The 26,953-nt window shown below is 36.3% G+C and overlaps 2 protein-coding genes across 16 annotated transcripts; one reads left to right on the top strand and one right to left on the bottom strand.

The window, feature by feature from the left end:
* Positions 1-1,638: 1,638 nt before the first annotated feature.
* Positions 1,639-25,409, bottom strand: LOC150034647 (uncharacterized). Of its 15 annotated transcripts, none has more exons than XR_016531570.1 (5): positions 21,700-21,840; positions 20,993-21,086; positions 17,773-17,965; positions 9,165-9,675; positions 1,639-1,931 (listed from the first exon to the last, which is right to left on the bottom strand). XR_016531570.1 is itself a non-coding variant. In XM_090316870.1 (3 exons), exons 1-3 carry the CDS (start codon positions 24,948-24,950, stop codon positions 16,481-16,483), a joined length of 321 nt encoding a protein of 106 aa, XP_090172996.1. In that variant the 5' UTR covers positions 24,951-25,269; the 3' UTR covers positions 9,685-16,480. The 15 variants fall into 15 exon arrangements, 1 of the variants encoding a protein (XP_090172996.1); XR_016531568.1 differs by lacking the exon at positions 1,639-1,931 and adding an exon at positions 1,938-2,917 and having other exon boundaries at positions 3,026-9,675; XR_016531577.1 differs by lacking the exons at positions 1,639-1,931; positions 17,773-17,965; positions 21,700-21,840 and adding exons at positions 18,814-18,871; positions 24,925-25,269 and having other exon boundaries at positions 1,938-9,675.
* Positions 21,842-25,576, top strand: LOC120084087 (uncharacterized). Its single transcript, XM_039039986.2, has 2 exons — positions 21,842-24,761; positions 24,849-25,576. Exons 1-2 carry the CDS (start codon positions 21,914-21,916, stop codon positions 25,241-25,243), a joined length of 3,243 nt encoding a protein of 1,080 aa, XP_038895914.1. The 5' UTR covers positions 21,842-21,913; the 3' UTR covers positions 25,244-25,576.
* Positions 25,577-26,953: the final 1,377 nt, after the last annotated feature.

Here is a 26,953-nt window from a genome sequence, read left to right as displayed (position 1 = left end):
CCAACACATAGTTGCTTTAATAGTGATGATTCAATATATGCTTTAAGTAAAGGGAGTCAAGCATGAACGCATGTTGCCCTTGACTCTATTCCTTCCTACCTGCTAGAGACGGCTCAAAGAACAAAACAAGACGGAGAAACGGAATGAGACTTAAGAGAAGAGGAGTCAAGCAAGCAATCGTAGGCCTTAGATGATGAGTCTAGCTTAAAGTGAAAGTCGTACTAATGATTTCTTAAAACCAGTTTTTACATGTAATTTCCATGTATTCCACTTGAGTTTTACACCATGACTTAGCAATTAAAATGAGCTATTTATTGATTCTCTTAAGCATGATGATAAATATGATGTTTATGATGTTAATGTAAGTATTTGCTAGGTAAAACCTACTCCTGAGAATTTGGTACTGAAGGTGTGGTAAGATACCCAATTATATGACGATCCTTGCTATTGAAAGTATGGTAAGGTAAGCGGGATCATATCCAATTCTATGTGCACGTAAGATCTATGTTATTGACGTTGATGAGATCAAGCAAAACGACTCTCTTTCAATTAAGGTTATTAGGGATCGAGCAAAAGGACTCTCTCACATGTTCAGGCAAGGGATAAGAAGAATTTTACAGGGAATGTTGATGAGTTTTAGTCTAGGGTTTACATGCTATGGTTTCACATTTTTAAATTCTTATTTTCGAACCCTAGAATGTGAATGTAAATGTTTTGTTATAAACATGTTATTATCATGAATTAATGAAATCATGTTTCCTCTAAAGAAGTCACTCACTAGCATATATATGATATAATTATTATAATATAAAACTTATTTTAGAAGAAATAAATATTTGAATATGATTCAAATATTAATTATGTGAATTGGTTCCATATAATTAAATTTAATATAAATGAAATTTATATTAAATACCATCTATTAATGAGATTATATTGTATTTGATATAATATAAACTATAGGTTATATGTTATATTGGATATAACATATAGTAAGTATATATTATATATTAAATTAGTTAATGTATAATTATATATATTAAATAAATTGAAATTAGTTTTATTTTATTTTAAATTTTGAATTTAAAATGGAGAGAGTTATTGCTAACTCCGCTTAATGTCTCACAACCTTCAATGTGGATGTTTGGTGTGTGATTGAGTGGTTTCTTCTTCTTAAAAAAAGAGAATATAGGAGATTCAATCTCTATGTGTGAGACTCTGGAAAACCTCCCAAGAAAAACTCTTCTCTCCTCTCAATCTCTCCCTCTCAAAAAATTTAAGAGCCCACAAAAGTCCTTAGTGTTTCTCATCCCACTAGAGAATACAGGAGGTTCTATTGTGGTGGTGTCCTCATTGTTGGAGGTCTTTTGGTTCGTGGTAGATCGTGACCGGAGAAAAGTATTTGTGAAGAAGAATGGTTCCATAATCTTTATATTCTGTAATTTTGCTTTCTGTGAAAATTTAAAGATTAGGACGATCCATGTTTTCGCTCAAAGCCTTCACATGTTCCTTCTATTGTACCATTCATTTATAAAATAGAATAAGGAACAAATTATTTAAATGAATGAGAAACAAATTATTTAAACCAAATAATTATATTGTAAATACAATATCTAAGATGAATCATAAAGAAAGATGATTGTGCAATTTTTTTTTCTTTACATAAAACGTGGAGTAGCTATTCACTTTAGTGGTCGAGAGGAGGAGTAAGCAGGTACTCGACCACTAAACCCGTTATTGTTTAGATACAAATTCTTTATGGTATAGAAAAATATGAGATATCTAGCTAGATAACTTGTAGTCAGTTTTAATAAAATCCTTCAACTTCATTGCCCATTCCTTTGGCTTAAAATCCTTCAATGTCATTGCCTATCCCTTTAGCTCGACAGCCAAATGCAACACATAAACAGTCAGAATAATACTTTTACAACCTACAAATACCAAATTTGTTGCCATTAAAACTTCTGCTATGGATCATAGTAATATGAAAAAGAATAACATTTCCTCCTTTTAAAACTAAAAACAATACTGATGGATAATCCAAATAATGGGGGTTTTGGGTTTTTTAAAATTTTCATTTCCTAGCAGAAGAACTCCTCCAGCTACAAATTCATTCAATGTCGGTGGTGACTGAAATGTGATTCATCGATTCCACATAGTTGGATAAAAAGTGATGGAAAATTTGACTTTCGACACAAGTTAAAAATGAAATAAATCCCAAGTCAATGGAAACCAATCTCAATGACAGGATAAAAAATCCAATGGCACCGTCAGATTTGGATCCAAACAAGTCTCCAGCAATTGACTTGAAATAAATCTTTTTGATTACCCAATATAAAATCCTTCAGAAAATATTAGATTGAAAGGGAGGGGAAGTAAATTTCACACGTGGATTGGGATCCAACTACTCCATGTTTTATCGCAAAAAGAAAGCCCTAGATCTCACAATTTTAAAACGGAATTTTATCTCTCCTTGGTTTGAACCGATTAAATTCTGAACCGACCTAAGCTTGAACCACATAGATCCTAGATGACAGCCACCTCACACTTCTGTTAAATCTTAACCGCCACTGATAACTTGTAGAAATGCTAGTTATTGTCTCTCAAAAGTTGGAATAATTAGGATTCTTAATGATAAAAAACACATTTGTCTTAAGGGAAAACACATGGAATTCTTCAAACACCACTAGCCCTTACAAAAGCATATTTCTTGGTAAAATTGCTTCACTAATGCATCCTATTACAGGATTTCAAGAAAATTTGCTAAGTGTTGTAGGCTAAGTTAACGTAAGGGCATGTGTCCGAAGTTGCCCAACGCATAAAAGATACATTGGTTCGTGCTGGTCTTGTCAAATCACCACTTGCAAGTATAGGTATCTAACTGTCCCATCTGAAAAGCATCTGAACTGGCAGGCGACTGACCAGGACATGGAAATTAATGCTGTCTTATCACAAGTTACTGAGAAAAATGCCTATAAATAAGAAGAACGCTACTGTTGCAAGAAGAAGATAGGAGGAAAAGAACCTTTGTCATTGTTGATCAAAGAGAATTGTTGAAGACCAAGCTCAAGAGAGAATTCTTCTTCGTTTCTTCACCAAGTTGGTTGAACACGCATTTGAATCAAGCCAAAGAGGACAAGAGATTGAACTCTGCTTAACTCATTCCTTTTCTTTCACTTCATTTCCATTTTCCATTTCATGCGATTAAGTCTATTGTTGTAAAGATAATTCCGATTTTAAAAATTCAATCTTACATTTGATCCATCACTTTTTCCTCTATTTATATTCTATTGTGTGATTGACACGTTTATGACTTGTTGCATGCTTAATTCCCAAGCTTTAATTATTTTGATCATATGGTTGAAGTTATAACTCAGGTAAAACTATTCAAGAGAATAGGATAGCTAGAAACGCATTGAGTCAGAACGCACAGTAGATTTAGAGATAAAAATACTTGTGCTTCACTACTTTCTATGACCAACGCATGCACCTTAGAAATAGGAGCATATGTGACATATTCATATTGAGAAATGTTGAATAATATGATCAAAGGAACAAAAACCTAATGCATCTGCATACATTTAAAAAGGGTGAGCTTTAAATGCCCAGTGAGTGACTTCTTTAAAGGAAACATGCTTTCATTAACTCATGATTAACATGTTTATAACAAAACATTTACATTCACATTCCAGAGTTCAGAAATAAGAATTTAAAAATATGAAACCATAGCATGTAAACCCTAGACTAAAAAAACTCATCAACATTCCCTGTAAAATTCTTCTACTCCCTTGCTCGAACATGAGGGAGAACCCTTTTGCTCGATCTCTAATAATCTTAATTGAGAGAGAGCCTTTTTACTCGATCTCATCAATGTCAATAATATAGATTTTACGTGCATGTAGAACTAGATATGATCCCGCTTACCTTATCATACCTTCAATAGCAAGGATCATCATATAAGTGGGTATCTTACCACACCTTCGGTATCAAATGCTCAGAAGTAGGTTTTACTTACCAAATACTTACATTAACATCATAAACAACATACTCATCATCATGCTTAAGGGAATCAATAAATAGCTCATTTTAAATACTAAGTCATAGTATAAAACTCAAGTGGAATACATGGAAATTACATGTAAAAACTGTCTTTAAATCATTAACATGCGTTCATGCTCGACTCCCTTTACTTAAAGTATATGTTGAAACATCACTATTAAAGCAACTATGCATTGGAAAGATCAAGATAAATATGATTATGCGTTAGAAATTCATAAGTAAAAAACTTAGCAAATATTTTGAAAACTAGTCACTCACTGTCTTTGGGTTATTTCCTTAAATGATGGTAGGCTTCCCTTATATGTGTCTGCCCTGTAAGAATAATAAGAGCCTTTGATTAACACCTTAGCTTCCTCTCGAGCTTAACTTATTATTCAAGGTAATGCATAATAAGCCTCAAATCTATTTCAACGCATCGTTTCATTTATTTCCTACTCGACACATCCTCAGTAAAATGTATTTAGTGCATAACCACACTTAATCAAACTTTTACCTTGCAACCAACTAGTATGTATGTGGCAGCTCGCATAAGATACTCTTAGGTGTCAAAACGTGCTATCTTTGCCTATGCGATGATCAATTGCCTACACTTAACGTCTGCTAGTCAGTTGCTTGCTTATGCGTGTGTTGTAGCTACCTGCTTGTTCATCCAATCAAAATTTCAGATTTCACTTCCAACTTGAATAACTTAAATTTCAGATATAATCTTATGAAACTTCCTTCTAAGAACTTATTCCTAAACATCTCAACTACCTTACCTTAGAATTTCTAGCTTCTAGTTCCTTTCCCCTAAGCTTAGAATTCACCAATTCTTACAACTCATTAGCGTGGTCGTAGATTCTCGAATACTTGTAGAAATTCTTCAACTTATAGCTCAAATCCATGGAAATTCCTCTATGGAAACCTTGTCTTAACTCCTTCAAACTCCAAGCTTAAGTTGGCAAAAATTCTCCTCTCTTAGCTCATGTAGAATGCTAAAACCAAGCACCTCCATTCAAGCTTTCCCTTTATATTAGAGCTACATGGTTATTATGTTTCTTAAAATGACAACTGGTACACTTAACCCATCTTTAGGGCCTCTAAGCACGCCATGTAGCCTACTAATTAAGTGTTTAAGCTGAATGCTTAAGTCTCTTATCAACGTCCAAACTTGCGTTCCTACTAGCCTTCTGCCTCGGCCAATGCATACTACGGCTAACGATGCATCCCCTTGCTCACGCATCACTGTCCAACGTATACGCTGTTTTTACCCTTAGACACTCATACTTAGGCTTACTGCTCATGAATGCATCCCTTACCTCTAGCACGCCTCAACACTCCTTAGCTACCATGCGTTCATTTAGGCAACTCAAATGCCCACATACTGTTCATCCTGGTCTTCACTGACCTCTAAAGCCTTTGATGCATACCTTCTATTACACTTAGTTAATTTTCCACCCTTAGGTTCTTATGCTTGCAAACACCCATGTGTTCCTCACTTATCTTAGCTTTCCCAAAATTTGTTTAAGTGTTGGCTGCTCTTTACTACCCGAGAGTACCTCATCTCAAGACTTAGAAGTTTTCCCCATCTCTACCTCACACGCACACTCATTATAACTTCTATAATTTTTCAACTACTACAAACATTATAATCACATACTTACAAGAGCTTCTACACATAATTAGGATAATTAACACATAATTAGAGGAACTTAAACGTAATTAACTAGTAAAATAGGGTTAGGGGTTTACAATTTACCTTCCCCTTAAAGAAATTCCATCCTCGAAATTTGCTGTGAACTCATCATGTGAATAGGTGTGGATATCTATTTCTCATCTGCTTCTCAGCTTCCCACATGGCTTCCTATACTCCATGGTTTTTCCATAAAACTTTAACCAACAGAATAGTCTTGTTTCTTAACACCTGCTCTTTCTTATCTAAAATCCGAACTGGATCTTCTTCATATGATAAATTTTCCTTCAGCTGTACTGGCTGATCTTGGAGAATATAGGTAGGATCGGGAACATATGTTCTCAATATAGACATATGAAAAAATGTCATGCATCCTAGATAGTAGGTAAAGCAAACTTGTAAGCTGTTGGCCCAACACGTTCAATTATCTTGTAGGGTCCTAAATACCTTGGATTCAACTTACCTTTCTTGCCAAATCTAAGTATCCCTTCCCATAGAGATAACTTTAGAAATATTTGATCTCCAATTACAAACTCTAACTCTCTTCTTCTTTTATCTGCATAGCTCTTCTGTCCGTCACGGGCTATCTTCAGATTTTCTCTTATCAACTTAACATTCTCTGATGTTGTCTGAACCACCTCTGGTCCTATCAATTGTCTTTCACCAACCTCATTCCAGCAAACTGGTGTTCTACAGGATCTCCCATACAAAGCTTCATATGGGGTCATGCCAATGCTGTAGTGATAACTATTATTATAAGCGAACTCTACTAATGGCAAGTGTATATCTCAGCTATCTTTAAACTGTAACATACAGGCTCTCAACATATCCTACAGGGTCTAGATCGTTCGTTCTGACTGTCTACCCATCTGTGGATGAAAGGCTGTACTGAAATGTAACTTAGTACCTAGCGCCTTTTGTAAACTAGGCCAGAACTTCAAGGTAAACCTAAGATCTTTGTTTGATACAATGGATACTGGAGGTCCAAGCTGGACCACAACTCAATCAACATACATCTTAGCCAGCTGATCAAACGTAGATGTGGCTTTAACTGGTAAAAATTTGTCGTCTTTGTCATCCTGTCAACTATTATCCAAATGCCATCACAGGCAGTGAATGTCCTGGGTAAGCCACATAGAAAGTCCATAGTCACTTGTTCTCATTTCCATTCAGGCATTGGAAGTGGGTTTAGCAAACCTGCAGGCTTTTGACGTTATGGCTTAACCTGCTGACAAATAAAACATTTATCTACATAACTGGCTATGTCTTTCTTCATTCCCAGCACCAGTAAGATTTCTTCAACGTCTTGTACATCCTGGTGCTACCTGGGTGCATGGCATAGTACGAACTATGAGCCTCTTCTAGCACTACATTTTTCAGTGCTACATTATCAGGAACACATAACCTATCTTCCTTCATCAAAGCTCCATCCTGTCTCAAAACATAATATGATCTCTGTTGCTGATTAACTTCGTCAATTAACTTACTGAAATTAGGGTCTACTATTTGAGATATGCTAATATCATCTACTAATGTGGGCCTTACCTGGAAATGAGCTATCATTTCCCCCAAATGACCTACTGTCAATGCTGCATTAGCTCCCCTAAACTCCTGTAATAACCTTCCTTTTAAAGAACTCAACGCATATCTGGGGCAGCTTAATTCCCTATTCAAAACATCTACTACCACATTAGCTTTACTTGGGTGGTAATCAATAGTGTGATCATCTTTAACTAACTCAATCTATCGCTTCTATCTCAGATTTAGCTCCTTCTGGTAAAAAAAAATATATTTTAGACTCTTACGATCATGACATTTCTTACCATATAGGTAATGTCTCCAAATTTTCAATGCTAGCACAACAACTGCTAGTTCTAGATCATGAGTAGGGTAGTTACCCTTGTGCTTTTTCAGTTGCCTAGATGCATAAGCTACAACTTTACCATCCTACATCAATACACATCTTAACCCTTGTCTGGATGCATCATTGTAAATCTCGAACTCTTTCCCTGGAATTAAAAGGGTTAGGATTGACATTGTTACCAATATTTACTTTAAGTCTTGAAAACTCCCATCTAACTACAACTTACCAACCTACCAGCACAAGAAAACTACGTATCTCCGTTACTGAGGTAGGCCACTCCCATCCAACTACAGGTTCAATCTTCTGCAGATTAACGCCGACTTCTGTTGCAGGCACTACGTGTCCTAAAAACATCACCTGGTCGAGCCAAAACTCGCATTTGCTGAACTTAACATATAATATTTTTCACGTAGTGTTTGCAACACTATCCTCGGATGCTCTGTACGTTCTTCTTTACTACCTGAATAAATTAGGAAATCATCTATAAAAGCAATTACAAATTGATCTAAATATGGATGAAATTTCCTGTTCATTAAATCCATAAACACCACTGGGACATTAGTCAGGCCAAATGGCATAACCAGGAACTCATAATGCCTGCGATAAAGGCCCTCCCTACTAAAGACTACGCTCGGAACCCATATCTAATTCGAAAGACTGTCTTAGGGATATTTGATTCCCTAACCTTCAACTGGTGGTAACCTGATCTCATATCGATTTTAGAAAATACTGATGCTCCCTTTAGTTGGTCAAACAGGTCGTCAATACGAGGTAACAGATACTTATTTCGTATATTACCTAGTTCAATTGTTTGTAGTCAATACATAGCCTGAGTATGTTGTCTTTCTTCTTAACAAATAGAATTGACGTTCCTCAAGGTGACACAGGGGGACTAATATAGCCCCTATCTACCAATTCCTGCAATTGAGTTTTCAATTCTTTTAGCTCAGCTAGTGCCATCCTATAAGGTGCTAGAGAGATGGGTGTGGTCCTTGGAATCAAATCTATAGTAAACTCCACCTCTCTATCTGGTGGTAATCCTGGTAACTCCTCAGGAAATACGTCAATGAACTCTTGCACCATAGGAACATCTTCTAGTCCAAACTTCTTTAGTTGTGAAACTGTTACATGGACCAAGTACGCTGCACAACCTTTACTCAATAACTTCCTGGCCTTTACTGCTGAAATTAGAAGTAGGGAACATTTTCCTTTCTCCTACGAATACAACCTCTGCTTGACCTAATAATCTGAATATCACTTCGTTCTTATAACAGTCAATAGTTGCATGGTATTTAAACAAGAAATCCATCCATAGAATAACATCAAACTTTAGCAGTTTTAAGGGAATCAAATCTATCACCATGCTCTATTTCTCTATTACAATTACACAGTCTCCATAATAGTTATTAACTATTAGCACATCACTAACCGAGGTAGAATTAACCAACTCCTCAGGCATAGTTTCTAGCACCCTATCAATATTCAATGCAAACATGCTAGAAATAAATGAATGGGTCGCCCCTGGATCAAATGATACATGAGCAGGTCTATCGTGAATAAAGACCATACCAGTAACAACATCTGGTGCATCCTTGGCCTCCTGCTCGGTCATGGCAGTAGTTGCCATAAAAGAATTGGCAATTGCTGTCTTCACATCTCTTCTCGGATAAAGAGAGTAATCTGGAAGGAGGGTGTGACAGACCAACTGGTAGACATAGGGATGCATCCACCCCTAATAGAGCGGTCATTCCAATCACGAATAATCTAACCGCTCCCACCACTCTGAGCATTCTCTGACCATGCGGCATCAACATTCATCTTCCAGCAACCCTCCAAAGGCAATGAGGCATATTGATACTCAAACTCATCCTAGTAGGGGTGACTTCCTTCTTCAATGAAAGAGTATCTAAGCTTTTTCCACAACAAGATTGATCACTTGAGAATCAAGAAGGACATTGTTAAAATGAATCGGGTTATGATAATTCCAAATACTCCTCATTATAGCCACGATTTCCCTACATCCTCTTTTTTATTGGTTTCACAAAGGTAACCCTTATACTCCATCGGCTTCCAGTGACCCCTGCCCAAAGACAACACAATAATATTAGAGGGAAAGTGGAGCTTCCACAAGTTTCTAATCATTTTGCACTCCAAAATCAAATGACTAATGGTTTCCAAGTGAGCCCCGCAAAAATAGCAACCCAAATTAATTGTTACTCCTTTTTTTATATTAATAAATTAGAAGTAGTAGGAATAATATCTTTTGATAATCTTCTACCCCATGATTTTTAGATTTTGGGGGAGCTTCTGATCCCACATAGCGTCCACAGATTTTGGGGAAACAACACATGTTCTTTGAGACTTTTGCCAACAAAAAGAAAGAAAAAGAACAAATATTTTTATTTTTATTTGGATTTACATATAAATATGTGGAGGACTAATTTTATATTCCCAATAATGGCAATGTAGACCCAAAAAGAAAGAATTATTTGTTTACTAATTTTGTACCTTCTGATTAGCAATTTTTTGTAGTTGATATATTCTTTCCAAAAACAAAAAGAAAAAAGAAACAACTTTTAATGGCTCATAACTAAAGAAAAGAAATGAATAATAAAACAAAAATATGTGGGAATGAAAGGCAGCAGAGAAAAAAGTATCACTTGATGCATTATCTAAATGTTTTTACCTACATTTGTCATATTTGGTGGTTGGGTTTCTAGGCATGGGATTGGGATAAGCTTTCAATTTTACTTATTTGTATTTTGATTTTCTTTTAAATACAAATATTGAAGATTTGAAATCTCAAATTGGTTTCTGGATTGATTGAATTCATATGATATATTGCTACTATTCAAAAGTATATTGTATTTTTTTTAAAAAAAAACCTTAATATATGAGGAGTCTCTAATATTTGGGTATTGCGCTTTAGTCTTTTTAAAATTTCAATTGCATCTTTAATCTATTGAGGTTTTTTTTTCCCCAATTAAGTCTCTATGGTTAGACAATATTAAATTGAAGAACAAAAATAATTGAGCAATGTAAACAAATTCTATTATTTGAGTGAAAAGTTATTTACATTTTAATAACTTAGGGTGTATTTGGTGCGTGATAAAAGTAAAAAGTTGAGTTGAGTTGGTAATTATTATCTGGAGTGTTAAATTATCTGGGGAGTTAAATTGTTTGTGTTTGTTTGCAGAGTTGAGTTGATAATTATTATCTGTTGTACAGAGTTGAGTTGAGTTGGGATCTGATGCAGTTTTTTGTGAATGAGATTAGTTCTATTTTTTTCTGTTTGTTTTTTATTTCATTCTTTTATTTTTTAGTTTTATGCTTTGCTATTGTTGATTAATTTTCAAATATACATGCAAAGATGAGGGAAGAAAGAAAGAAATGAAAATAGAATCCAAAGGTTTGATGATAAAAAAAAAAAAAAAAAACAGATCTGGATCCAAAATGCAAACATGAGGGAAGAGAGAAAGAAATGAAAATATATTGATTTTTAGGACTAGTTTTGAGGGGATAAAAAAGGGGACTTTTGAGTGGGTAAAAAAGGGTTTATGGGTGTAACAAACATGAGTAATAAATACCTGCCCAACTCAATAACTCACACCCATTTATCAAACACCTCTTTAGAGATGATTTACTTATCTAGAAATTATTAACTATTATAGTATTGACGAACAAACTCATGAAAACTATATTTAAATTCATACTTTCGTACATATATTTATAATTAAAATTTCAACATTTTTTCTTAAAAGGAAAAAATTTCTTTGTAGTCCCTAGATTTTAAATTTAGTTACTATTTGGTCTCTACGTTTCAAAATCTAACATTTGTGTCCCTATGATTTTAATAATTCTCAAGGACTAAAGTTGAGCATTATTAAAATTTCAAGCTAAAAGTGTTAGATTTTAAAATATAGTATTAAGGATAAAAATAGACCAGGTCAAAATAGTCAAACTAGTGACTCATCACCAATGAGCTTGCACCATGTTGTCTATTTTAATTGTAATATTCCCTTCATTATTTCTTTATTCATTTATTATTTCAAGTGTATATATGTATGCCTACTGTGGCCATTTAGATGGGTGAAGAAAAACATAGAAATTACTCTGAATAAAATTCCTTCGAGAGAGAATTCTTCATCTCTGCTTTCATCTTATCTTCTTCTTCTTTTCTTACTTGGTATTAGAGCTCAGGATATGGCTAACAAAAAACTCGCTACTTGCCCTCCTTAAACAAAACTTTCTTTTTACTATATCACATCGCGTCTTGCTTCAGGATGAGCAATCTCTCCTAAAAGTAATCCGTAGTAGTGGATTTCTAATTCCCCGGCTAGAGTTCTTCATTGAAAGCGGGTTAACCATCCCGCAGGCTTTTTTTTATAGAGAGAGAGTAAGGGGGCGCGAGCCGAGGGCAGCCCCCTCTTCCCCTCACTCTCCTTTCCACCGCAGCTTTGGCGACCCGACTGAACAAATGTGGTGACGCGACTTGTGTGCCATCTGGGCTTGCTTCCCTTTAAGAAGAGGCAGCAAGAGAAAGCAGGACCAACTACGATCAAGGAAGAGAAGGGGTTGCCGCTTATTCTTGTGACGGGACAAATGCCCGTCGAGCTACTTCGCCCCTCTCCCTCTTGGTCGAGCTGCATTAGCCGCGCTTGGGATGATTTTAGGCGCGTTTGGTAGAAACAGAATGATCCCTTGGCTCGGGCAAGAATAGCCAAAACTTGTCATCGTCTTCCACACCTACTAGAATCCCTATTAATTTGTCCAGCCCTCCCCTAAATCAGTTGTTAAACTAAATAACATCCATCAAAATGAACATATCCAATTTCCTGCTAGACAAAACCTAGTGTGGCCGATTTTTCAAAGCTATCGACTAAAGGGCTTTCTCATTGGAGAAAAACCAGGCATCTAACAGTACTAATGGGACAAATGAGGGCTCTGGTACTACTACTGTCGAAACAGAAGAAAACGTACCCAACCCAACGTTCGAGCAATGGGTAGCTATCGATCAATTGATATTAGGTTGGATGTACAACTCGATGTCCCAAGAAATCGCCACACAGGTGATGGGATTCCAAACATTGAAACAACTCTAGGAGGTTGTGCAGTAGCTCTTTGGTATTCACTCCAGAGCAAGGTTGATTATCTAAAATGATTATTTCAACAGATAAGAAAAGGTTCCTTAAAAATGGATGAATATGTAACTACTATGAAAAGATATTCGGATGAATTAGCCCTAGTTGGTAGCCCAATGTTGGTTAGTGATCTTGTCTCGCAGGTTCTCTCTGGTCTGGACGAAGAATACAATCCTATGGTTGTGTCAATTTAAGGGAAATATGGAATCACCTGAACCGAAATGCAATATGACTTGTTGTCCTATGAGCATAGACTAGAGTACCAATTGACAATGAAGACAGGACTGTTCAACCTTAGTATTTCTTCGAGCCCACCCATTATGAATATGGTACAAAATCCTACCCATACTGCTTCAACACAAAGTCAAACTCCTCATAGTCAAGGACACCAGAACTCTAATCCAAAGACCAATCGAGGCAGAGGCAAAGGGCGTTGGAACAACTCATCCATTAACCATTCGACCTACCATACCTATGGTAAGCTTGGGCATATAGTGGATATTTTCTTCTTTTGCTACAACAAAGAATTTAACAATCCTAAACAGACATTTTTTCGCGTTGAGTCAAACCTCTCTCCGGCAACTATCACTCAAAAATTCTCTCACAAGTCTCTAACTCTTGCTGCAAACATGACTATAGCAAATCCTGAAATAGTAGCGGATCCCAATTGGTATATGGAAAACAATGCGTCGAATCATATAACGAACAATTCCAACTTACTTCACCATTCATTTGAGCACTCAGGTAATGAGAACGTTATTTTGGCGAATGGCAATCAACTTAATATTTCTCGCTTGGTTACTACTGTGATTAAATCTAATCATGGGTCTCTTAAATTGGATAATGTCTTGTGTGTGTCTGATATAGTAAAGAACTTGGTCAGTGTATCTAAACTAGCCATTGATAATCAAGTCTTCATTAAATTTCATACTGATTTCTGTGTCATTAAGGACAAAAATTCAGGGGAAGTGCTGCTGAAAGGACTTCTTGAGGATGGACTTTATCAGTTACGATTGCCCAGTAAGTTTATAAATAATGATCTAGGAGTGGAGATGCCCAAAACTGCTTAGATGGCTACTTTAGAGGTTGACACTAAGTACCCCCATTGCCTATTCTTTCCGTTAATGTAATGGTGTCTAAGTCCTTTACAAAAGGTTTGGTTATCCCTCTTCCAAAGTTTTAGAGTTGATTATGAGAAAATGTAACCTCTCAGTTCCTATTAATGACAAATTGAGTTTTTGTGAAACTTGTCAATTTGGCAAAGCACATAATTTACCCTTCATGCGGTCTAATTTACGTGCCACTTTACCATTTGAATTAGTTCATAAGGATCTTTGGGGTCCAACACTGCTTTTATCAGTGGATGAGTTTAGGTACTATTTCTTGTTTGTGGACAATTATAGTAGATTTTCATGATTATTTCCACTTAAACAGAAAAGTGATACCATTGTAGCTTTTAAAGAATTCCAAGCTCCTATTCATACTCAATTTATGTCAACTATTAAGGCAATACAAATTGATGGTGGAGGAGAATATAAGCCCGTTATGTAATTCTGTCATAGTCTTGGAAGCCTAACACGTCTATCATGTCTTTATACGTCTGTTTAAAATGGCAAGGCAGAAAGAAAACACCATCGTGTTGTAGAAACCAGATTTAATCTTCTTGCTCAAGCTTCCATGCCACTGAGGTTTTGGTGGTTTACTTTTCAACATGTTGTTTTCTTAATTAACCATCTGCCTTCTTCTGTGATTCAGGACAAGTCACCAATTGAACTACTCCTCAACAAAACTTTTGATCTCTCTCAACTCAAAATGTTCAGATGTGCATGCTACCTGAATCTACGACATTACAACTCCCACAAATTTGATTTTCACAGTGAGAATTGTGTTTGTCTTGGACCCTCACCTACTCATAAAGGTTTTTGGTGCTTATTATCAAATGGAAAAATCGTTATTTCACGACATGTGACATTTAACAAAAATCTATTCCCATTTCAGGAAGGTTTTGGCAACTCTACAACTCGTCATTTACCCTCTCAGCCTATATCCAGCCCATCTATCACCGACTGGTTTAGTAATCTACCTGGACTACTTAATCCTACTCCTCCCGTTCCTATGGTTCACACCAACCCATTAAACCAACCCTCTGTCGCCATAGACTCAAGCCCTGAATCTCCTCCTATTAATTTCATTATTCCCAAGTGAGCCCACAACATGGCCCAATGTTCAACCCAATCCCCCTCATGCACCCCAAGACCCTTCTCAAATAATTCCCCTGCATCACGACACTTGTCGAGCCCACACCAACAATCTCAACACCTTTCTCCTACCTCACCTTCAGAGAATAACCCTACTCCTTCCAGGGACTCTATCACAGCTCCAAACGGTGCCCCAACTGGCCTACCGACGCCCACTGTCAACTTCCATCCTATGATTACTCGAGATAAGGATGGTATATTTTGTCCTAAAGTTTGGGTCTCCTCTACCATGCCTACAAGTATGATCGGTAATGCTTTGATGGAACCTATAAAAGTCACTAACGCCTTAGCATCACCACATGGAAGGCTGCTATGGATGATGAATACATGGCTCTAGCATGCACAAATACTTGGACCTTGGTAACCTTTTCCCTTAATTACAACGTAGTTGGGTATAAGTGGGTTTTCTGGTTGAAGAAAAACGTTGATGGTTCGATCCAATGACACAAAGTTCGATTGGTTGCCAAAGGCTTCCATCAGAATCCTAAAGTTGATTTCTTCGAAACTTATAGTCTTGTTGTCAAAGGTGTCCATGATCCAAATTTTTTTGTTCTTAGTCGTGAGCCACGACTGGCCTCTAAGACAAGTCGACTTCAACAATGCATTCCTAAATGAAACATTAAATGAAGATGTATACATGCATCAACCTCCCGTGTACAAATTAAATAAAGTAATTTATGGGCTCAAACAAGTGCCTAGAGCTTGGAATGATGAGTTTCGTCATTGCTTACTCAACTTTGGTTTTTTATCGAGCAGGTTAGATTCCTCTATGTTCTACTTAAGGCATGGTCCTTCAATAGTTCTTCTACTTGTCTATGTGCATGTCTTGATACTCACCGATAATGATGCCTCCCTTGTCTTCCAACTTATCAAAGTAGTGATTCTAAATTCGCACTTAAAGTCTTGGGGCAGCTGAGATATTTTCTAGGTATACAGGTTACATATGCTTCAAATGGAATTCATCTCAACCAAGAAAAATACATCAATGATCTGTTGTCAAAGTTAAACCTTCAAAACATCAATCCATGTCCCTCCAGCTGTTCTTGGAAAGTCGTTATCTCTTCATGAAGGCAATCCACTGATAGATTCTACACTCTACAAAAGCACAATTGGTGCTTTACAATATCTCACAAATACCAGACTGAACATATTCTATATTGTCGACAAATTAAGTCAATTTCTAAAGGTACCCACAGACGTACACTAGCTAGCAGACAAACGAGTCCTTCGTTACCTCAAGGCCACATCTACCTTTGGCCTACTCATACAACCAAGTGACTCCTTAAGTATTACAACTTTCTCAGATGTTGATTGAGCAGCCAGTGTGGACGATCGAAAATCCATAGCAACTCACTGTGTGTATCTTGGCACGTCTCTCATACTTTGGTCATCCAAGAAACATGCAGTCGTTGCTCGATCAAGTACTGAATCTGAATATCGCGCATTGGCTCACGCATCCTCTGAAATTACTTGGATTCACAATCTGTTAATTGAAATTGGCTTCTCTTTGTTGAGTACTCCAGTAATCTGGTGTGATAATCTGGATGTAGGAGCCTTGGCAGCTAATCCGGTCTTCCATGCCAGAACCAAACACATCAAGATCAATGTGCATTATGTCCGTGATCTTGTCCTTCAGGGGCTTTTTAAGGCATGATATGTACCCTCCAACGAACGAATTGCTGACTGCCTAACCAAAACACTAATCCATAGTCAGTTCTTCTATCTGATAGACAAACTTGAGCTAGTCTCCCTAACTTATTGTTTAACGGGGGATATTAAGGATAAAAATAGACCAAGTCAGAATAGTCAAACTAGTGACTCATCACCAGATGGCAGCTGATGTGGAGCCAAGCTGGCAAAATCCCAAATGCCTTTCTAGAAGTTTTTGTTGTTCTCAATTGGTTATTGTCCATCAATGAGCTTGCACCACATTGCCTATTTTGGTTGTAATATTCCCTTTATTGTTTCTTTATTCTTTTATTCATTTATTATTTCAAGTGTATATTATATGCCTACTATACCCATTTAGGTGTATGAAAAAAAAAACAGACAAATTACTCTGAATAAAATTTCTTGCTTTCATTTTCTCTTCCTCTTGTTTTCTTATTTATAGGGATCAAATAAAAACTAATTACAAAAACCTAAAGATCAGATGGGCATTTTTTTTTCCTTAATGAAAATTTGCCAATCCTATATATATATATTGGGGGTAAGAATATGGTAATGCATATGATGAAAAAATTGAACCAAAAGTGAATATTGCATAGCATAGTGTGGGTAGATTCATGTTTCATTTTCCCCCCTTAATTTATGCTCTGCCCTTCATCCTCTACGGTAGTAGGGGCGAGGGATGTGACACGCACTTTTTCTTTGTTTTTTTTTTCTCTCTTTTTTTTTTTTTCTTTTTTGTTTCCTTTCCACTACCACCACTCACTCACTATTGTTTTTCCTTTTATTTATTTATTTAGTTTGCACGAATCCCCAGGCCTGTCCCATCTAAATAGTTCACTTTTAGCTTTTAATTCTACAATATTCTACAATATTTTAAGGGCTTAATGTCAGTTTGTCTTTTAACATTTTAGCGGCTTTTCAATTTTTTTGGGTGAAATTTAATTCGCGAAATTTGGTGTAGTAGATATAATTTCTAATATTTAATCATTTAATGTTTTTTCTAAATATGGGATAAAGTTTGAAATGTCTAATTCTAAAGTCTTTAGAAAGTTGTCCATTTAAGATCAATTTGAATTTCAATATTCTAGCATTCAAATAAATTTTTACCTTCCAAATCTTCAATTTCAGATCGATTTGAATTTCAATCTTCTGAAATTCAAGGAAGGTTTAGTCTTTCAAGTCTGCAATCTTCAGAAGATGATAATCTTGAGATCAATCCGAACTTTAAAGTCTTGAGAGCTTTAGAGCTTTAATCTTCAGACCTCTAGAGCTTCAATACTTCCTTGTCAATTCTTCCAACCTTCCACAAATGAAGAGGTAAGATCTCTATTTATAAAGGTTTCTCGTGAGCCTTATATAGGTTAAGGTCCAGCTGTTGTTGGGCCCAAATATTGGACTTGAGCCCAGTCTTTAATTTGACCCACATTTTTCACTATGGGCTTGAATTGAGTTGAGCCCGAGCAACTTTAATTACTTGACCGGATCCAATTTATAATTTCCACAATGAACTTGAGCCTCCATTGTGATGATATGACAACTTGTGATTAACCAAAATTTCTCATTCAACAATGATAAATACTTGGAATTTTAATATATAATTTCAATTTAGACAATTTTTGGTATAATTTTGTGTTGGTGATTTTCTAAATATAATATTTATTAGATTTAGATAATTGTCAATTTTTGTAAAATTTCAACTTTTGCTTAGGTAATTTAATTTCTTTTTATGTCTTCAAATTATTAAGTATTATGCTCGATAAGTTTATCGTTAGCTAATTTTAAAATTTACCAACAAACATGGTATAAAGTTTGAACCAACTTAATACCTCGGCTAATTTTATGAGGTAATCAATCTATCTTCTTACTACATTTGATTAATATGAAATTAGTAAGAGTGACCAATATAATGTTTGAATTTATTCTTCTAAAGTTCACTTACTTCTTCGTCTGACAACTACTAAGCTAACTGAAGATGAATATTCCATTTTCATTTCTTAATTTTATGCAAATGCCTATATTAAAATGCAAACATAGAAAATCGACCATAAAGCCACAAAGATCAGAGCAATTTCTCTAGAAAATTTGGAGATAAAAAACAGAAAAAGAAAATTTACAATATGAAAACAAAAATTATGGGCAAGAAATTACTTTTCGTTCATGGCCAGGTAATACTCATCTTTTATTAGCGTTAAACAGGTCTTCTCACCTGAAATACTAGTTGAAGCTAAGATTTTTCTTGACAAACATTTCATCAAAATTCACCTCTTTATATAAAACAGATGTTAAAGCAACTGAATAATATAATATTTATGAGGCAATAAAGAACACATACAGTAAACATTTCACTTTAAAAAGAATAGAAGCTGAATAAGATGGATTTCTATATTTTCATGTGAAATGAGATGAAATGTAGAATGATGGGAACGATATTTACTGTGATTGGTAGGGAGATGATGATCACAGAGACTGTTTTAAGATAGCCTTTCACTTCGTTAGTACTGTAAATACAAAGTTTTGGGCATTATCTCAGCTACCAAGTTTCAAACGCTCACTTGATTTATTCAGGTGGTAGAAACCGAATGTACATTACCAATTTGGACGCTTTTGGAGCCTTTTTTTACATTCGTCTAGTGCTTAGTTGACTTTGTCGTCTGATAGAAACCAAATGTTTCACCCATCTTCCACCATCAATTTTATCTATCCCTCAAAGTCATAACCTATTGGCTCATTTTTAGGTTTCTTATGGAGGTTTCGACTTTTATTCATTTTGGTTTTTGTACTCTTAATTTTCATTCTTTTAATCTTTATACTTTTAACATGACACTTTATTTCTTAAATATAGTCATAAATTTGTATTAACGAGTTTTCATTGTGACAATATTTATGTTAAAACATTGAAACATAGATCAAAGTACTCACTTTTTAAAAATAGAGGAATCAAAATAAACAAGAGCTGAAAGTATATACCAACTAAAATTTAAACTTTTGACATTTTTCAAGTGAATAATTGAGATTGATCTTGTTGTCTGGTAATGGTGGAAATGTTATTTCACCCGTCATTTTGGGACAAAGGAGGGATTCTTTAGTGGGCAACTTTCTCTGTTACTTTGTAGAACATCTAGCTTGATAGAATTAGGAGAATTCTTAGAGGCCTTCTTCAAAAGGGAGATGTGGGCTAATGGTAATGACTAGGTTTCACTTTCTCTCATTTCTACGTATCAAGCACACCATTTTTTATTCACAAACAACGTTAGTGTTGAGATTTTCATATATGCGTAGGCTAACTTTTAACAAATAGAAATCCAACTTGCATCTTGTAAAACTAAAAAATAGGTAACAGTAACAAAACCAATGTTAAGACTCGTAGAGAGTTTCAAGAAAGTTTTCAGAAAATCAATATCCAAGAAATACAAGACTTTTAAAACCTCCATTTTTAGAAACGATAAAAGCAAACAGAAAGAGACAAAAAATAATGATAATGATAATAAAAGATAAGTTTAAATCTTGATCTAACTTATTCTATTTTGATTCCTAAACTTTTAAAAATGTGTATTCTAGTCCTTCTACTTTTAAAAGGTGCTTACTTAAAGTCTATTGACTCTTAAACAAAATGATGAGATGACTCATATTTTTAGATGACTAGGCTGCCAAATAAGTTAATCACATTAAAAAATATAGGATTTCAATTTTAAATTAGGTGGTAAAACAGTTTTCTATAGAATTCAAAAGTTATTTTGTGCTTAAGATTTTGGCCATTCAATATTTTGGTGCGTTGGTTGCACATGCTAGACACAATTTCATAAAAAAATTAACAAAATCTTAATAGAATGGACCAAAATAAATACTTTTTAAAAATTCAAGGACTAAAACGGTCGTTTTTTAAAGTTTAGAGACCAAAATAGAACAAGATTTAAAATTCAATAACGGAAATAGGATTTAAACCATAAAAGATATGAGAAAACATTGCACTTAGAGGTGTGCCAAAACATTACCCCCATGGATGTAGGCTTTCATGACACATCCCCCAAAAACACAAAGCAAATATCATTATTATATACATAGTTCCAGAAATAGTATCAGCACCCAGCTATTCATTCTTTAGTTGATAGCTTGGCATGAAAAAGGAATCTGAACTATATATTCCTTCTACATTTCAAATTAGTTTATTATTGCCTCTAAGCCTTTATAGTTTTAATATTGTAATCTCTCACTGAAAAAAGTTATGTAAGAATTCATGTTATTGTTGAATATATCTCACAATATTTGTTCTTATCAATCTAAACAAAATACATATAATCTCACAGATAGTGTTTGAAGTTTGAATTACCATCGCGGAAAATACTTTTGCGTAGTGTTCGAGTCCTCGACGATCTACTCGAATGCTTGCTTTAAGCTTGCAACCTCGCACCGGTTGTACGGTCCTGCATCATAAATAGGAAAACATAAATTAGAATCATAACACTGAAAGAAGAAAAAATATCTAGTGAAACGGCTCTGTATATGTATACTCTTGGGAAACCTTAACGAATAGTGAAAAGTAGCGACTTCAAGAATGGGAGTAGAATAGGCTGAGTCTATGAGTCACCATTACCACTGATGTTGCGACTGCTACATTTTCTTAAACAGAAACAGATCTCTCTAGAGATCTTACGATGACATACCTACATGTTTAAGGGTCTGCATAGAATATGATTGCGCATCCAAATAATGTACAAGCGGACTTTCAGACAGATAATATCAATCCATCCTAATTCCACTGACATTTTCTTCTAAATTTCAAACTTTTATCTGCAGTTTCCAGGTTTTCTTCCCTACATAATTGATAAACAAAATGAATGAAGGTAAGTTTTTGTTTGGACATAATCAATTTGTCCGGACTATGTTTTATTTTTTTTGAGGCAGCTCTACAGGATAGCTCAACTTAACTTTTAATAAGTTCTCTCTCTTATTCTCTCCCTAGTCTCTTCCTCGAAGGCTTCCTCTGTCTATCTCTCACTCTCCCTCTCAACTTTGAACTATAAGAACAGTACTCACCTTGTTCATAAAAAGGAACGAAAGCCAACTGTAATTCCATTGCTTCAGCACGAACAACAAAGACAAAGGTCTGTTGGATCCAGAGAACATGGTTTTGTTCAGAGCAATTCAGCAACACGATAAGCCAAAAGGACATGATTTGTCCTTGCCCATTGCCTAGGTTCAGACACGCTTTTCTGCTTTTCCCATTTGAGTTCCTAGCACAGCAATAGAAATGCATGCAAAACAGTGGATCCTCTTCTTCATAATATTCCTTCTTTTCTCCTTTTCTTTAATCGCTTCTGCTGTCAACCATCAAGGCGAAGCTCTCTTATCATGGAAACAATCTTTGAATTTATCGGCCCAAGAGTTAAACAATTGGGATTCCAACGATGAAACTCCCTGTGAGTGGTTTGGAATCATCTGCAACTTCAAACAGGAAGTTGTGGAAATAGAGTTCAGGTACGTGGAATTGTGGGGTAAAATCCCCTCTAATGTCAGCTCATTGTTGACCCTGAACAAGCTCATCTTGGTGGGAACTAACCTCACTGGTTCAATTCCTAAAGAGATTGGCGATCTAAGGGAATTGAATACATTGGACCTGAGTGGCAATGGCTTGACAGGAGAAATCCCAATTGAGATATGTGGTTTGCTCAAGCTCGAAAAAGTTGACCTCAGCTCGAATAGACTTGTGGGCTCGATTCCTACTGGAATTGGGAATCTCACGATCCTTAAAGAGCTTGGTCTTCATGATAATCAACTTAACGGTCAAATTCCCAGAAGCATAGGAAACTTGAAGCAGCTTAATATAATTAGAGCTGGTGGAAACAAAGACATCGAAGGCAATATACCTACGGAAATTGGGAACTGTACCAATTTGGTGTATGTAGGCTTTGCTGAAACCAGAATTTCAGGCTCTCTGCCATCAAGTTTAGGCCTCCTCAAGAAGCTCAAAACACTCGCATTGTACACAACCTTTCTCTCTGGCCAAATTCCTCCTGAAATTGGAAACTGCAGTGAGCTCCAATACATGTTTCTCTATGAGACGTTGCTCACAGGTTCCATTCCAACCAGTTTCAAGAATCTACAGAACCTGCTAAATCTGTTTCTATATAGAAACAGATTGACAGGTACGTTACCAAAGGAGCTTGGAAACTGCAATCAATTATTCGATATCGACATTTCAATGAATTCTTTGACGGGAAGTATTCCAACCACATTTGGTAACTTGACTTCGCTTCAAGAATTGAATTTGGGAATGAATAATATTTCAGGGGAGATACCAGCCGAGATTGAAAATTGGAGGGAACTTACTCATTTGATGCTCGACAACAATCAAATTACGGGTTTGATACCTTCAGAACTAGGGAATTTGAAAAATTTGAGAATGTTGTTCTTGTGGCATAACAAGCTTGAGGGAAATATTCCATCTTCAATTTCCAACTGTGAGATGCTTGAAGAGATGGATTTATCTATAAACGGCTTAACGGGTCACATTCCTGGAGAAATTTTCCACCTCAAGAAGCTAAACAGCCTAATGCTCCTCTCCAACAATCTGTCAGGCGTTATACCTCCAGAGATTGGAAATTGCTCGTCGCTAAATCGTTTCAGAGTCAGCAACAATTTGCTCTTCGGTGCTCTCCCACCACAGTTTGGGAATTTGAAGAATCTGAGTTTCTTGGACCTTGGAGAGAATCGGTTCACTGGAGTAATACCTGATGAGATTTCTGGCTGCACGAATCTAACATTCATCGATATACACTCCAACTCCATTAGTGGAGCTTTACCCTCACGTCTAAACCACCTTATTTCCCTTCAAATCATCGACTTCTCAAATAATGTAATTGAAGGGAACATAGATCCTGGCCTCGGACTGTTAAGCTCATTGACAAAACTCATTCTGTTCAACAATCGATTCTCCGGCCCAATCCCTAGGGAGCTTGGCTCCTGCTTGAGGTTACAGTTATTGGACCTCAGTGTTAATCAACTTTCCAGTTATCTTCCGGCAGAGCTAGGAGAAATTCCTGCGCTGGAAATCGCTCTAAATTTAAGTTGGAACCAACTCAACGGCGAGATACCGAAGGAGTTCGCCTATTTAGACAGACTCGGAATCTTGGATCTCTCACACAACCACCTCAGCGGCGACCTTCAAACAATCGCCGTAATGCAAAATCTCGTGGTTCTCAACATCTCCGATAACAATTTCTCAGGCCGCGTCCCGGTGACTCCCTTCTTCCAAAAACTCCCTCCCAGCGTCCTCTCCGGCAATCCAGACCTCTGCTTCGGCAGCCAATGCACCGACGAAAAGGGAAGCAGTAATTCAGAGCATGAACCGGCGTCTCGTGTGGCGGTGGTGCTGTTACTATGCATAGCTTGGACGCTTCTCATGGCGGCGCTTTACGTGACCTTCGGATCTAAAAAAATGGCCCAAAGACGCTTCTACGGTGGCCACGACGGTGACGGCGTCGATAGCGACTTAGAGATTGGCAATGAACTCGAATGGGAGATGACCCTCTATCAAAAGCTCGACCTATCAATTTCTGACGTGGCAAAGAAACTGACAGCTGGCAACATCCTCGGCTGTGGCCGATCCGGCGTCGTTTACCAGGTCAACATCCCGTCCGGCTTAACAATCGCCGTCAAACGGTTCAAGACATCGGAGAAGTTCGCCGCCGCCGCATTCTCCTCCGAAATCTCGACTCTAGCCAGTATCCGGCACCGGAATATAATCCGATTGCTCGGTTGGGCGGTGAATCGGAAAACGAAATTGCTATTCTATGACTATTGGCCACAAGGAAACCTCGGCGGTTTGTTACACGAGCGCTGCACCGGCGGTTACGTAATTGGCTGGAATGCTCGGTTCAAGATCGCTATCGGAGTGGCGGACGGATTGGCTTACTTGCATCACGACTGCGTGCCGGCGATTTCGCACCGGGACGTGAAGGTCCAAAATATACTGTTGAGCGATGAATACGACGCGTGCCTTACAGATTTTGGATTCGCAAGGTTCATTGAAGACAATCTAAACGAATCATCGTCGGCCAATCCGCTATTCGTCGGATCGTACGGCTACATTGCACCGGGTGAGCACAGTGTTCATATTTTCCCGTTTGGTAAACCTAATTTTTCACTCAATTTTAACTTTCTGCTAATGGTGATTTTATTGACAGAGTATGGTCATATGCTTAAAGTAACAGAGAAGAGCGATGTGTATAGCTACGGAATCGTTCTTTTTGAGATGATTACCGGTAAAAAGCCTGCCGATCCTTCATTTCCAGAAGGCCAACACATAATCCAATGGGTTCAACATCATCTACACAGCCAGAACGATCCAATCGAGCTTTTGGATCCAAAACTTAAAATCCATCCCGAAGCCGAAATTCGTGAAATGCTTCAGGTCCTCGAAATCGCCCTTCTATGCACCAATTATCGCGCCGATGATCGCCCGATGATGAAGGATGTCGCTGCATTATTGAGAAGAATTCAAACCGAGTCAACGATGATAAGGATGAAGGGAAACAAACCTGGTAATAGGTTGAAGAGATTCGAAATTCAGTCGTATTAGTCATCTTCAAAGCGATCGCTTCTCTTTTGGCTTAGTCTTCTTCAGGATAATCCTCATCATTCGATAACCTAATTGCAGAGCTTCGCGCGCTAAAAGTGTTTTCATTTTAAATATTCTAATCTTATATTTTATTTTTGATTTATTAGAAAATAGAATAACTTACTACAACTTTTTCTTTAGAAAATATGATAATGGTTGTGTTTATAACAAATTATGAATCTATAATGGAGAATGGGAACCGAAGATCGATGGCTATTGGCTAACCACTTGTTTCAAAAATAAAAACGAAAATGATGGCTAATCACATTTGATGTGTTATAATCAATTATTAAATTTTCATCGACATATCATTAACAAAGATTGTGCAGATTATTTGACATATCAAATATTAATAATCTAAGACAATACTTGGATCTACCATCTTCACTTACAAAAAACAAATTAGCTGATTTCAACTACATCCAAGAAAATATTCGAAAAGCTATCCAAGGATGGAAGAGATCTTTTTTTCTCTAAAGCCAGAAAAGAAATTTTAATCAAAAGTATAGGTCAATCAATTCCAACATATGCAATGAGCTTATTCGAGCTTCCAAGGCAATTTTGTGAAGATATAACCAAATCATTTACAAGATTTTGGTGGGGGTCAAAGAATAACAAGAAGAAAATTCATTGGATGAAATGGAAGATGTGTTTACCGAAGGCATTGGGTGGTCTAAATTTTCATGATCTGAGTGGATTCAACTAAGCACTGATTGCCAAACAAATTTGGAGAATAGTGGAAAATCTTAATACACGGGTTTCTATTATTTTAAAATGCATTTACTTTGAGGATTGTTCAATCATGGAGGCAGTAGTGAACCCAAATTCCTCTTATATTTGGAAAAGTTTCATTTGGGGGAAAGAACTACTATCGAAAGGATTAAGGTATAGAGTAGGTGATGGAAAATCAATACATTTTTTTCTCAGGCCCCTGGTTACCTAGACCCAGTGCATTTAAATCAATCTGTTTTAATCCTCTTACATCTTCTTTATTAGTGGCTGATTTCTTACATCCTTTGGGAAGATAGGATGAAGTCTTTTTAATTGATTTACAAGATGATGCATAATTTATTAAACAGGTTCCAACAAATAAACGAATTCCTGACAAGTTAATTTAACATTATGGAAAGGCTGGCGCATACTTAGTTAAAAGTAGCTATCATCTCTTCATGAAGAATATTATCGACATGGAAAGTACCAGTAACAACAAAATGGCTAATGGGTGGAATAATATCTTGAAATTAAACATTTCAAGCAAAATTAAACACTTCTGGAAATCACATGTTACTATCCTTTATGTTTTAGGAAATTTGAGACCATCGATCACACATTGTTTAAATGTCAAAGAGCCATTGATATTTGGAGTCGGATTTCTGATTGCTTGATTATTTTTGACAACTTCAACTAAGCTTCATCAATAGATGGATTCCTATCAACCATTCATGCAACGAAGAAGAACTTACTCTGTTTGCTGTGACGTGCTGGTGTATTTGGACTGATCAAAACAAGATTGTGCATTGCGATTCCTCAATCTCAACTACATGGATCCATAATTACTTATCAGAATTTTCCAAATACAAGAGTCCTACTAATGAATACCCTAAATCCAATTTAAAACTTATTATATCAAGTCGGTCAAGATGGTTAAAACCTCCGGCTGATACTTTAGAA

The sequence above is a fragment of the Benincasa hispida genome, chromosome 8 (assembly GCF_027475165.1).
Source record: "Benincasa hispida cultivar pf3 chromosome 8, pf3_genome.v1.1, whole genome shotgun sequence".
Taxonomy (NCBI): Eukaryota; Viridiplantae; Streptophyta; class Magnoliopsida; order Cucurbitales; family Cucurbitaceae; genus Benincasa; species Benincasa hispida.
This window is presented reverse-complemented; position numbering and strand designations above follow the sequence as displayed.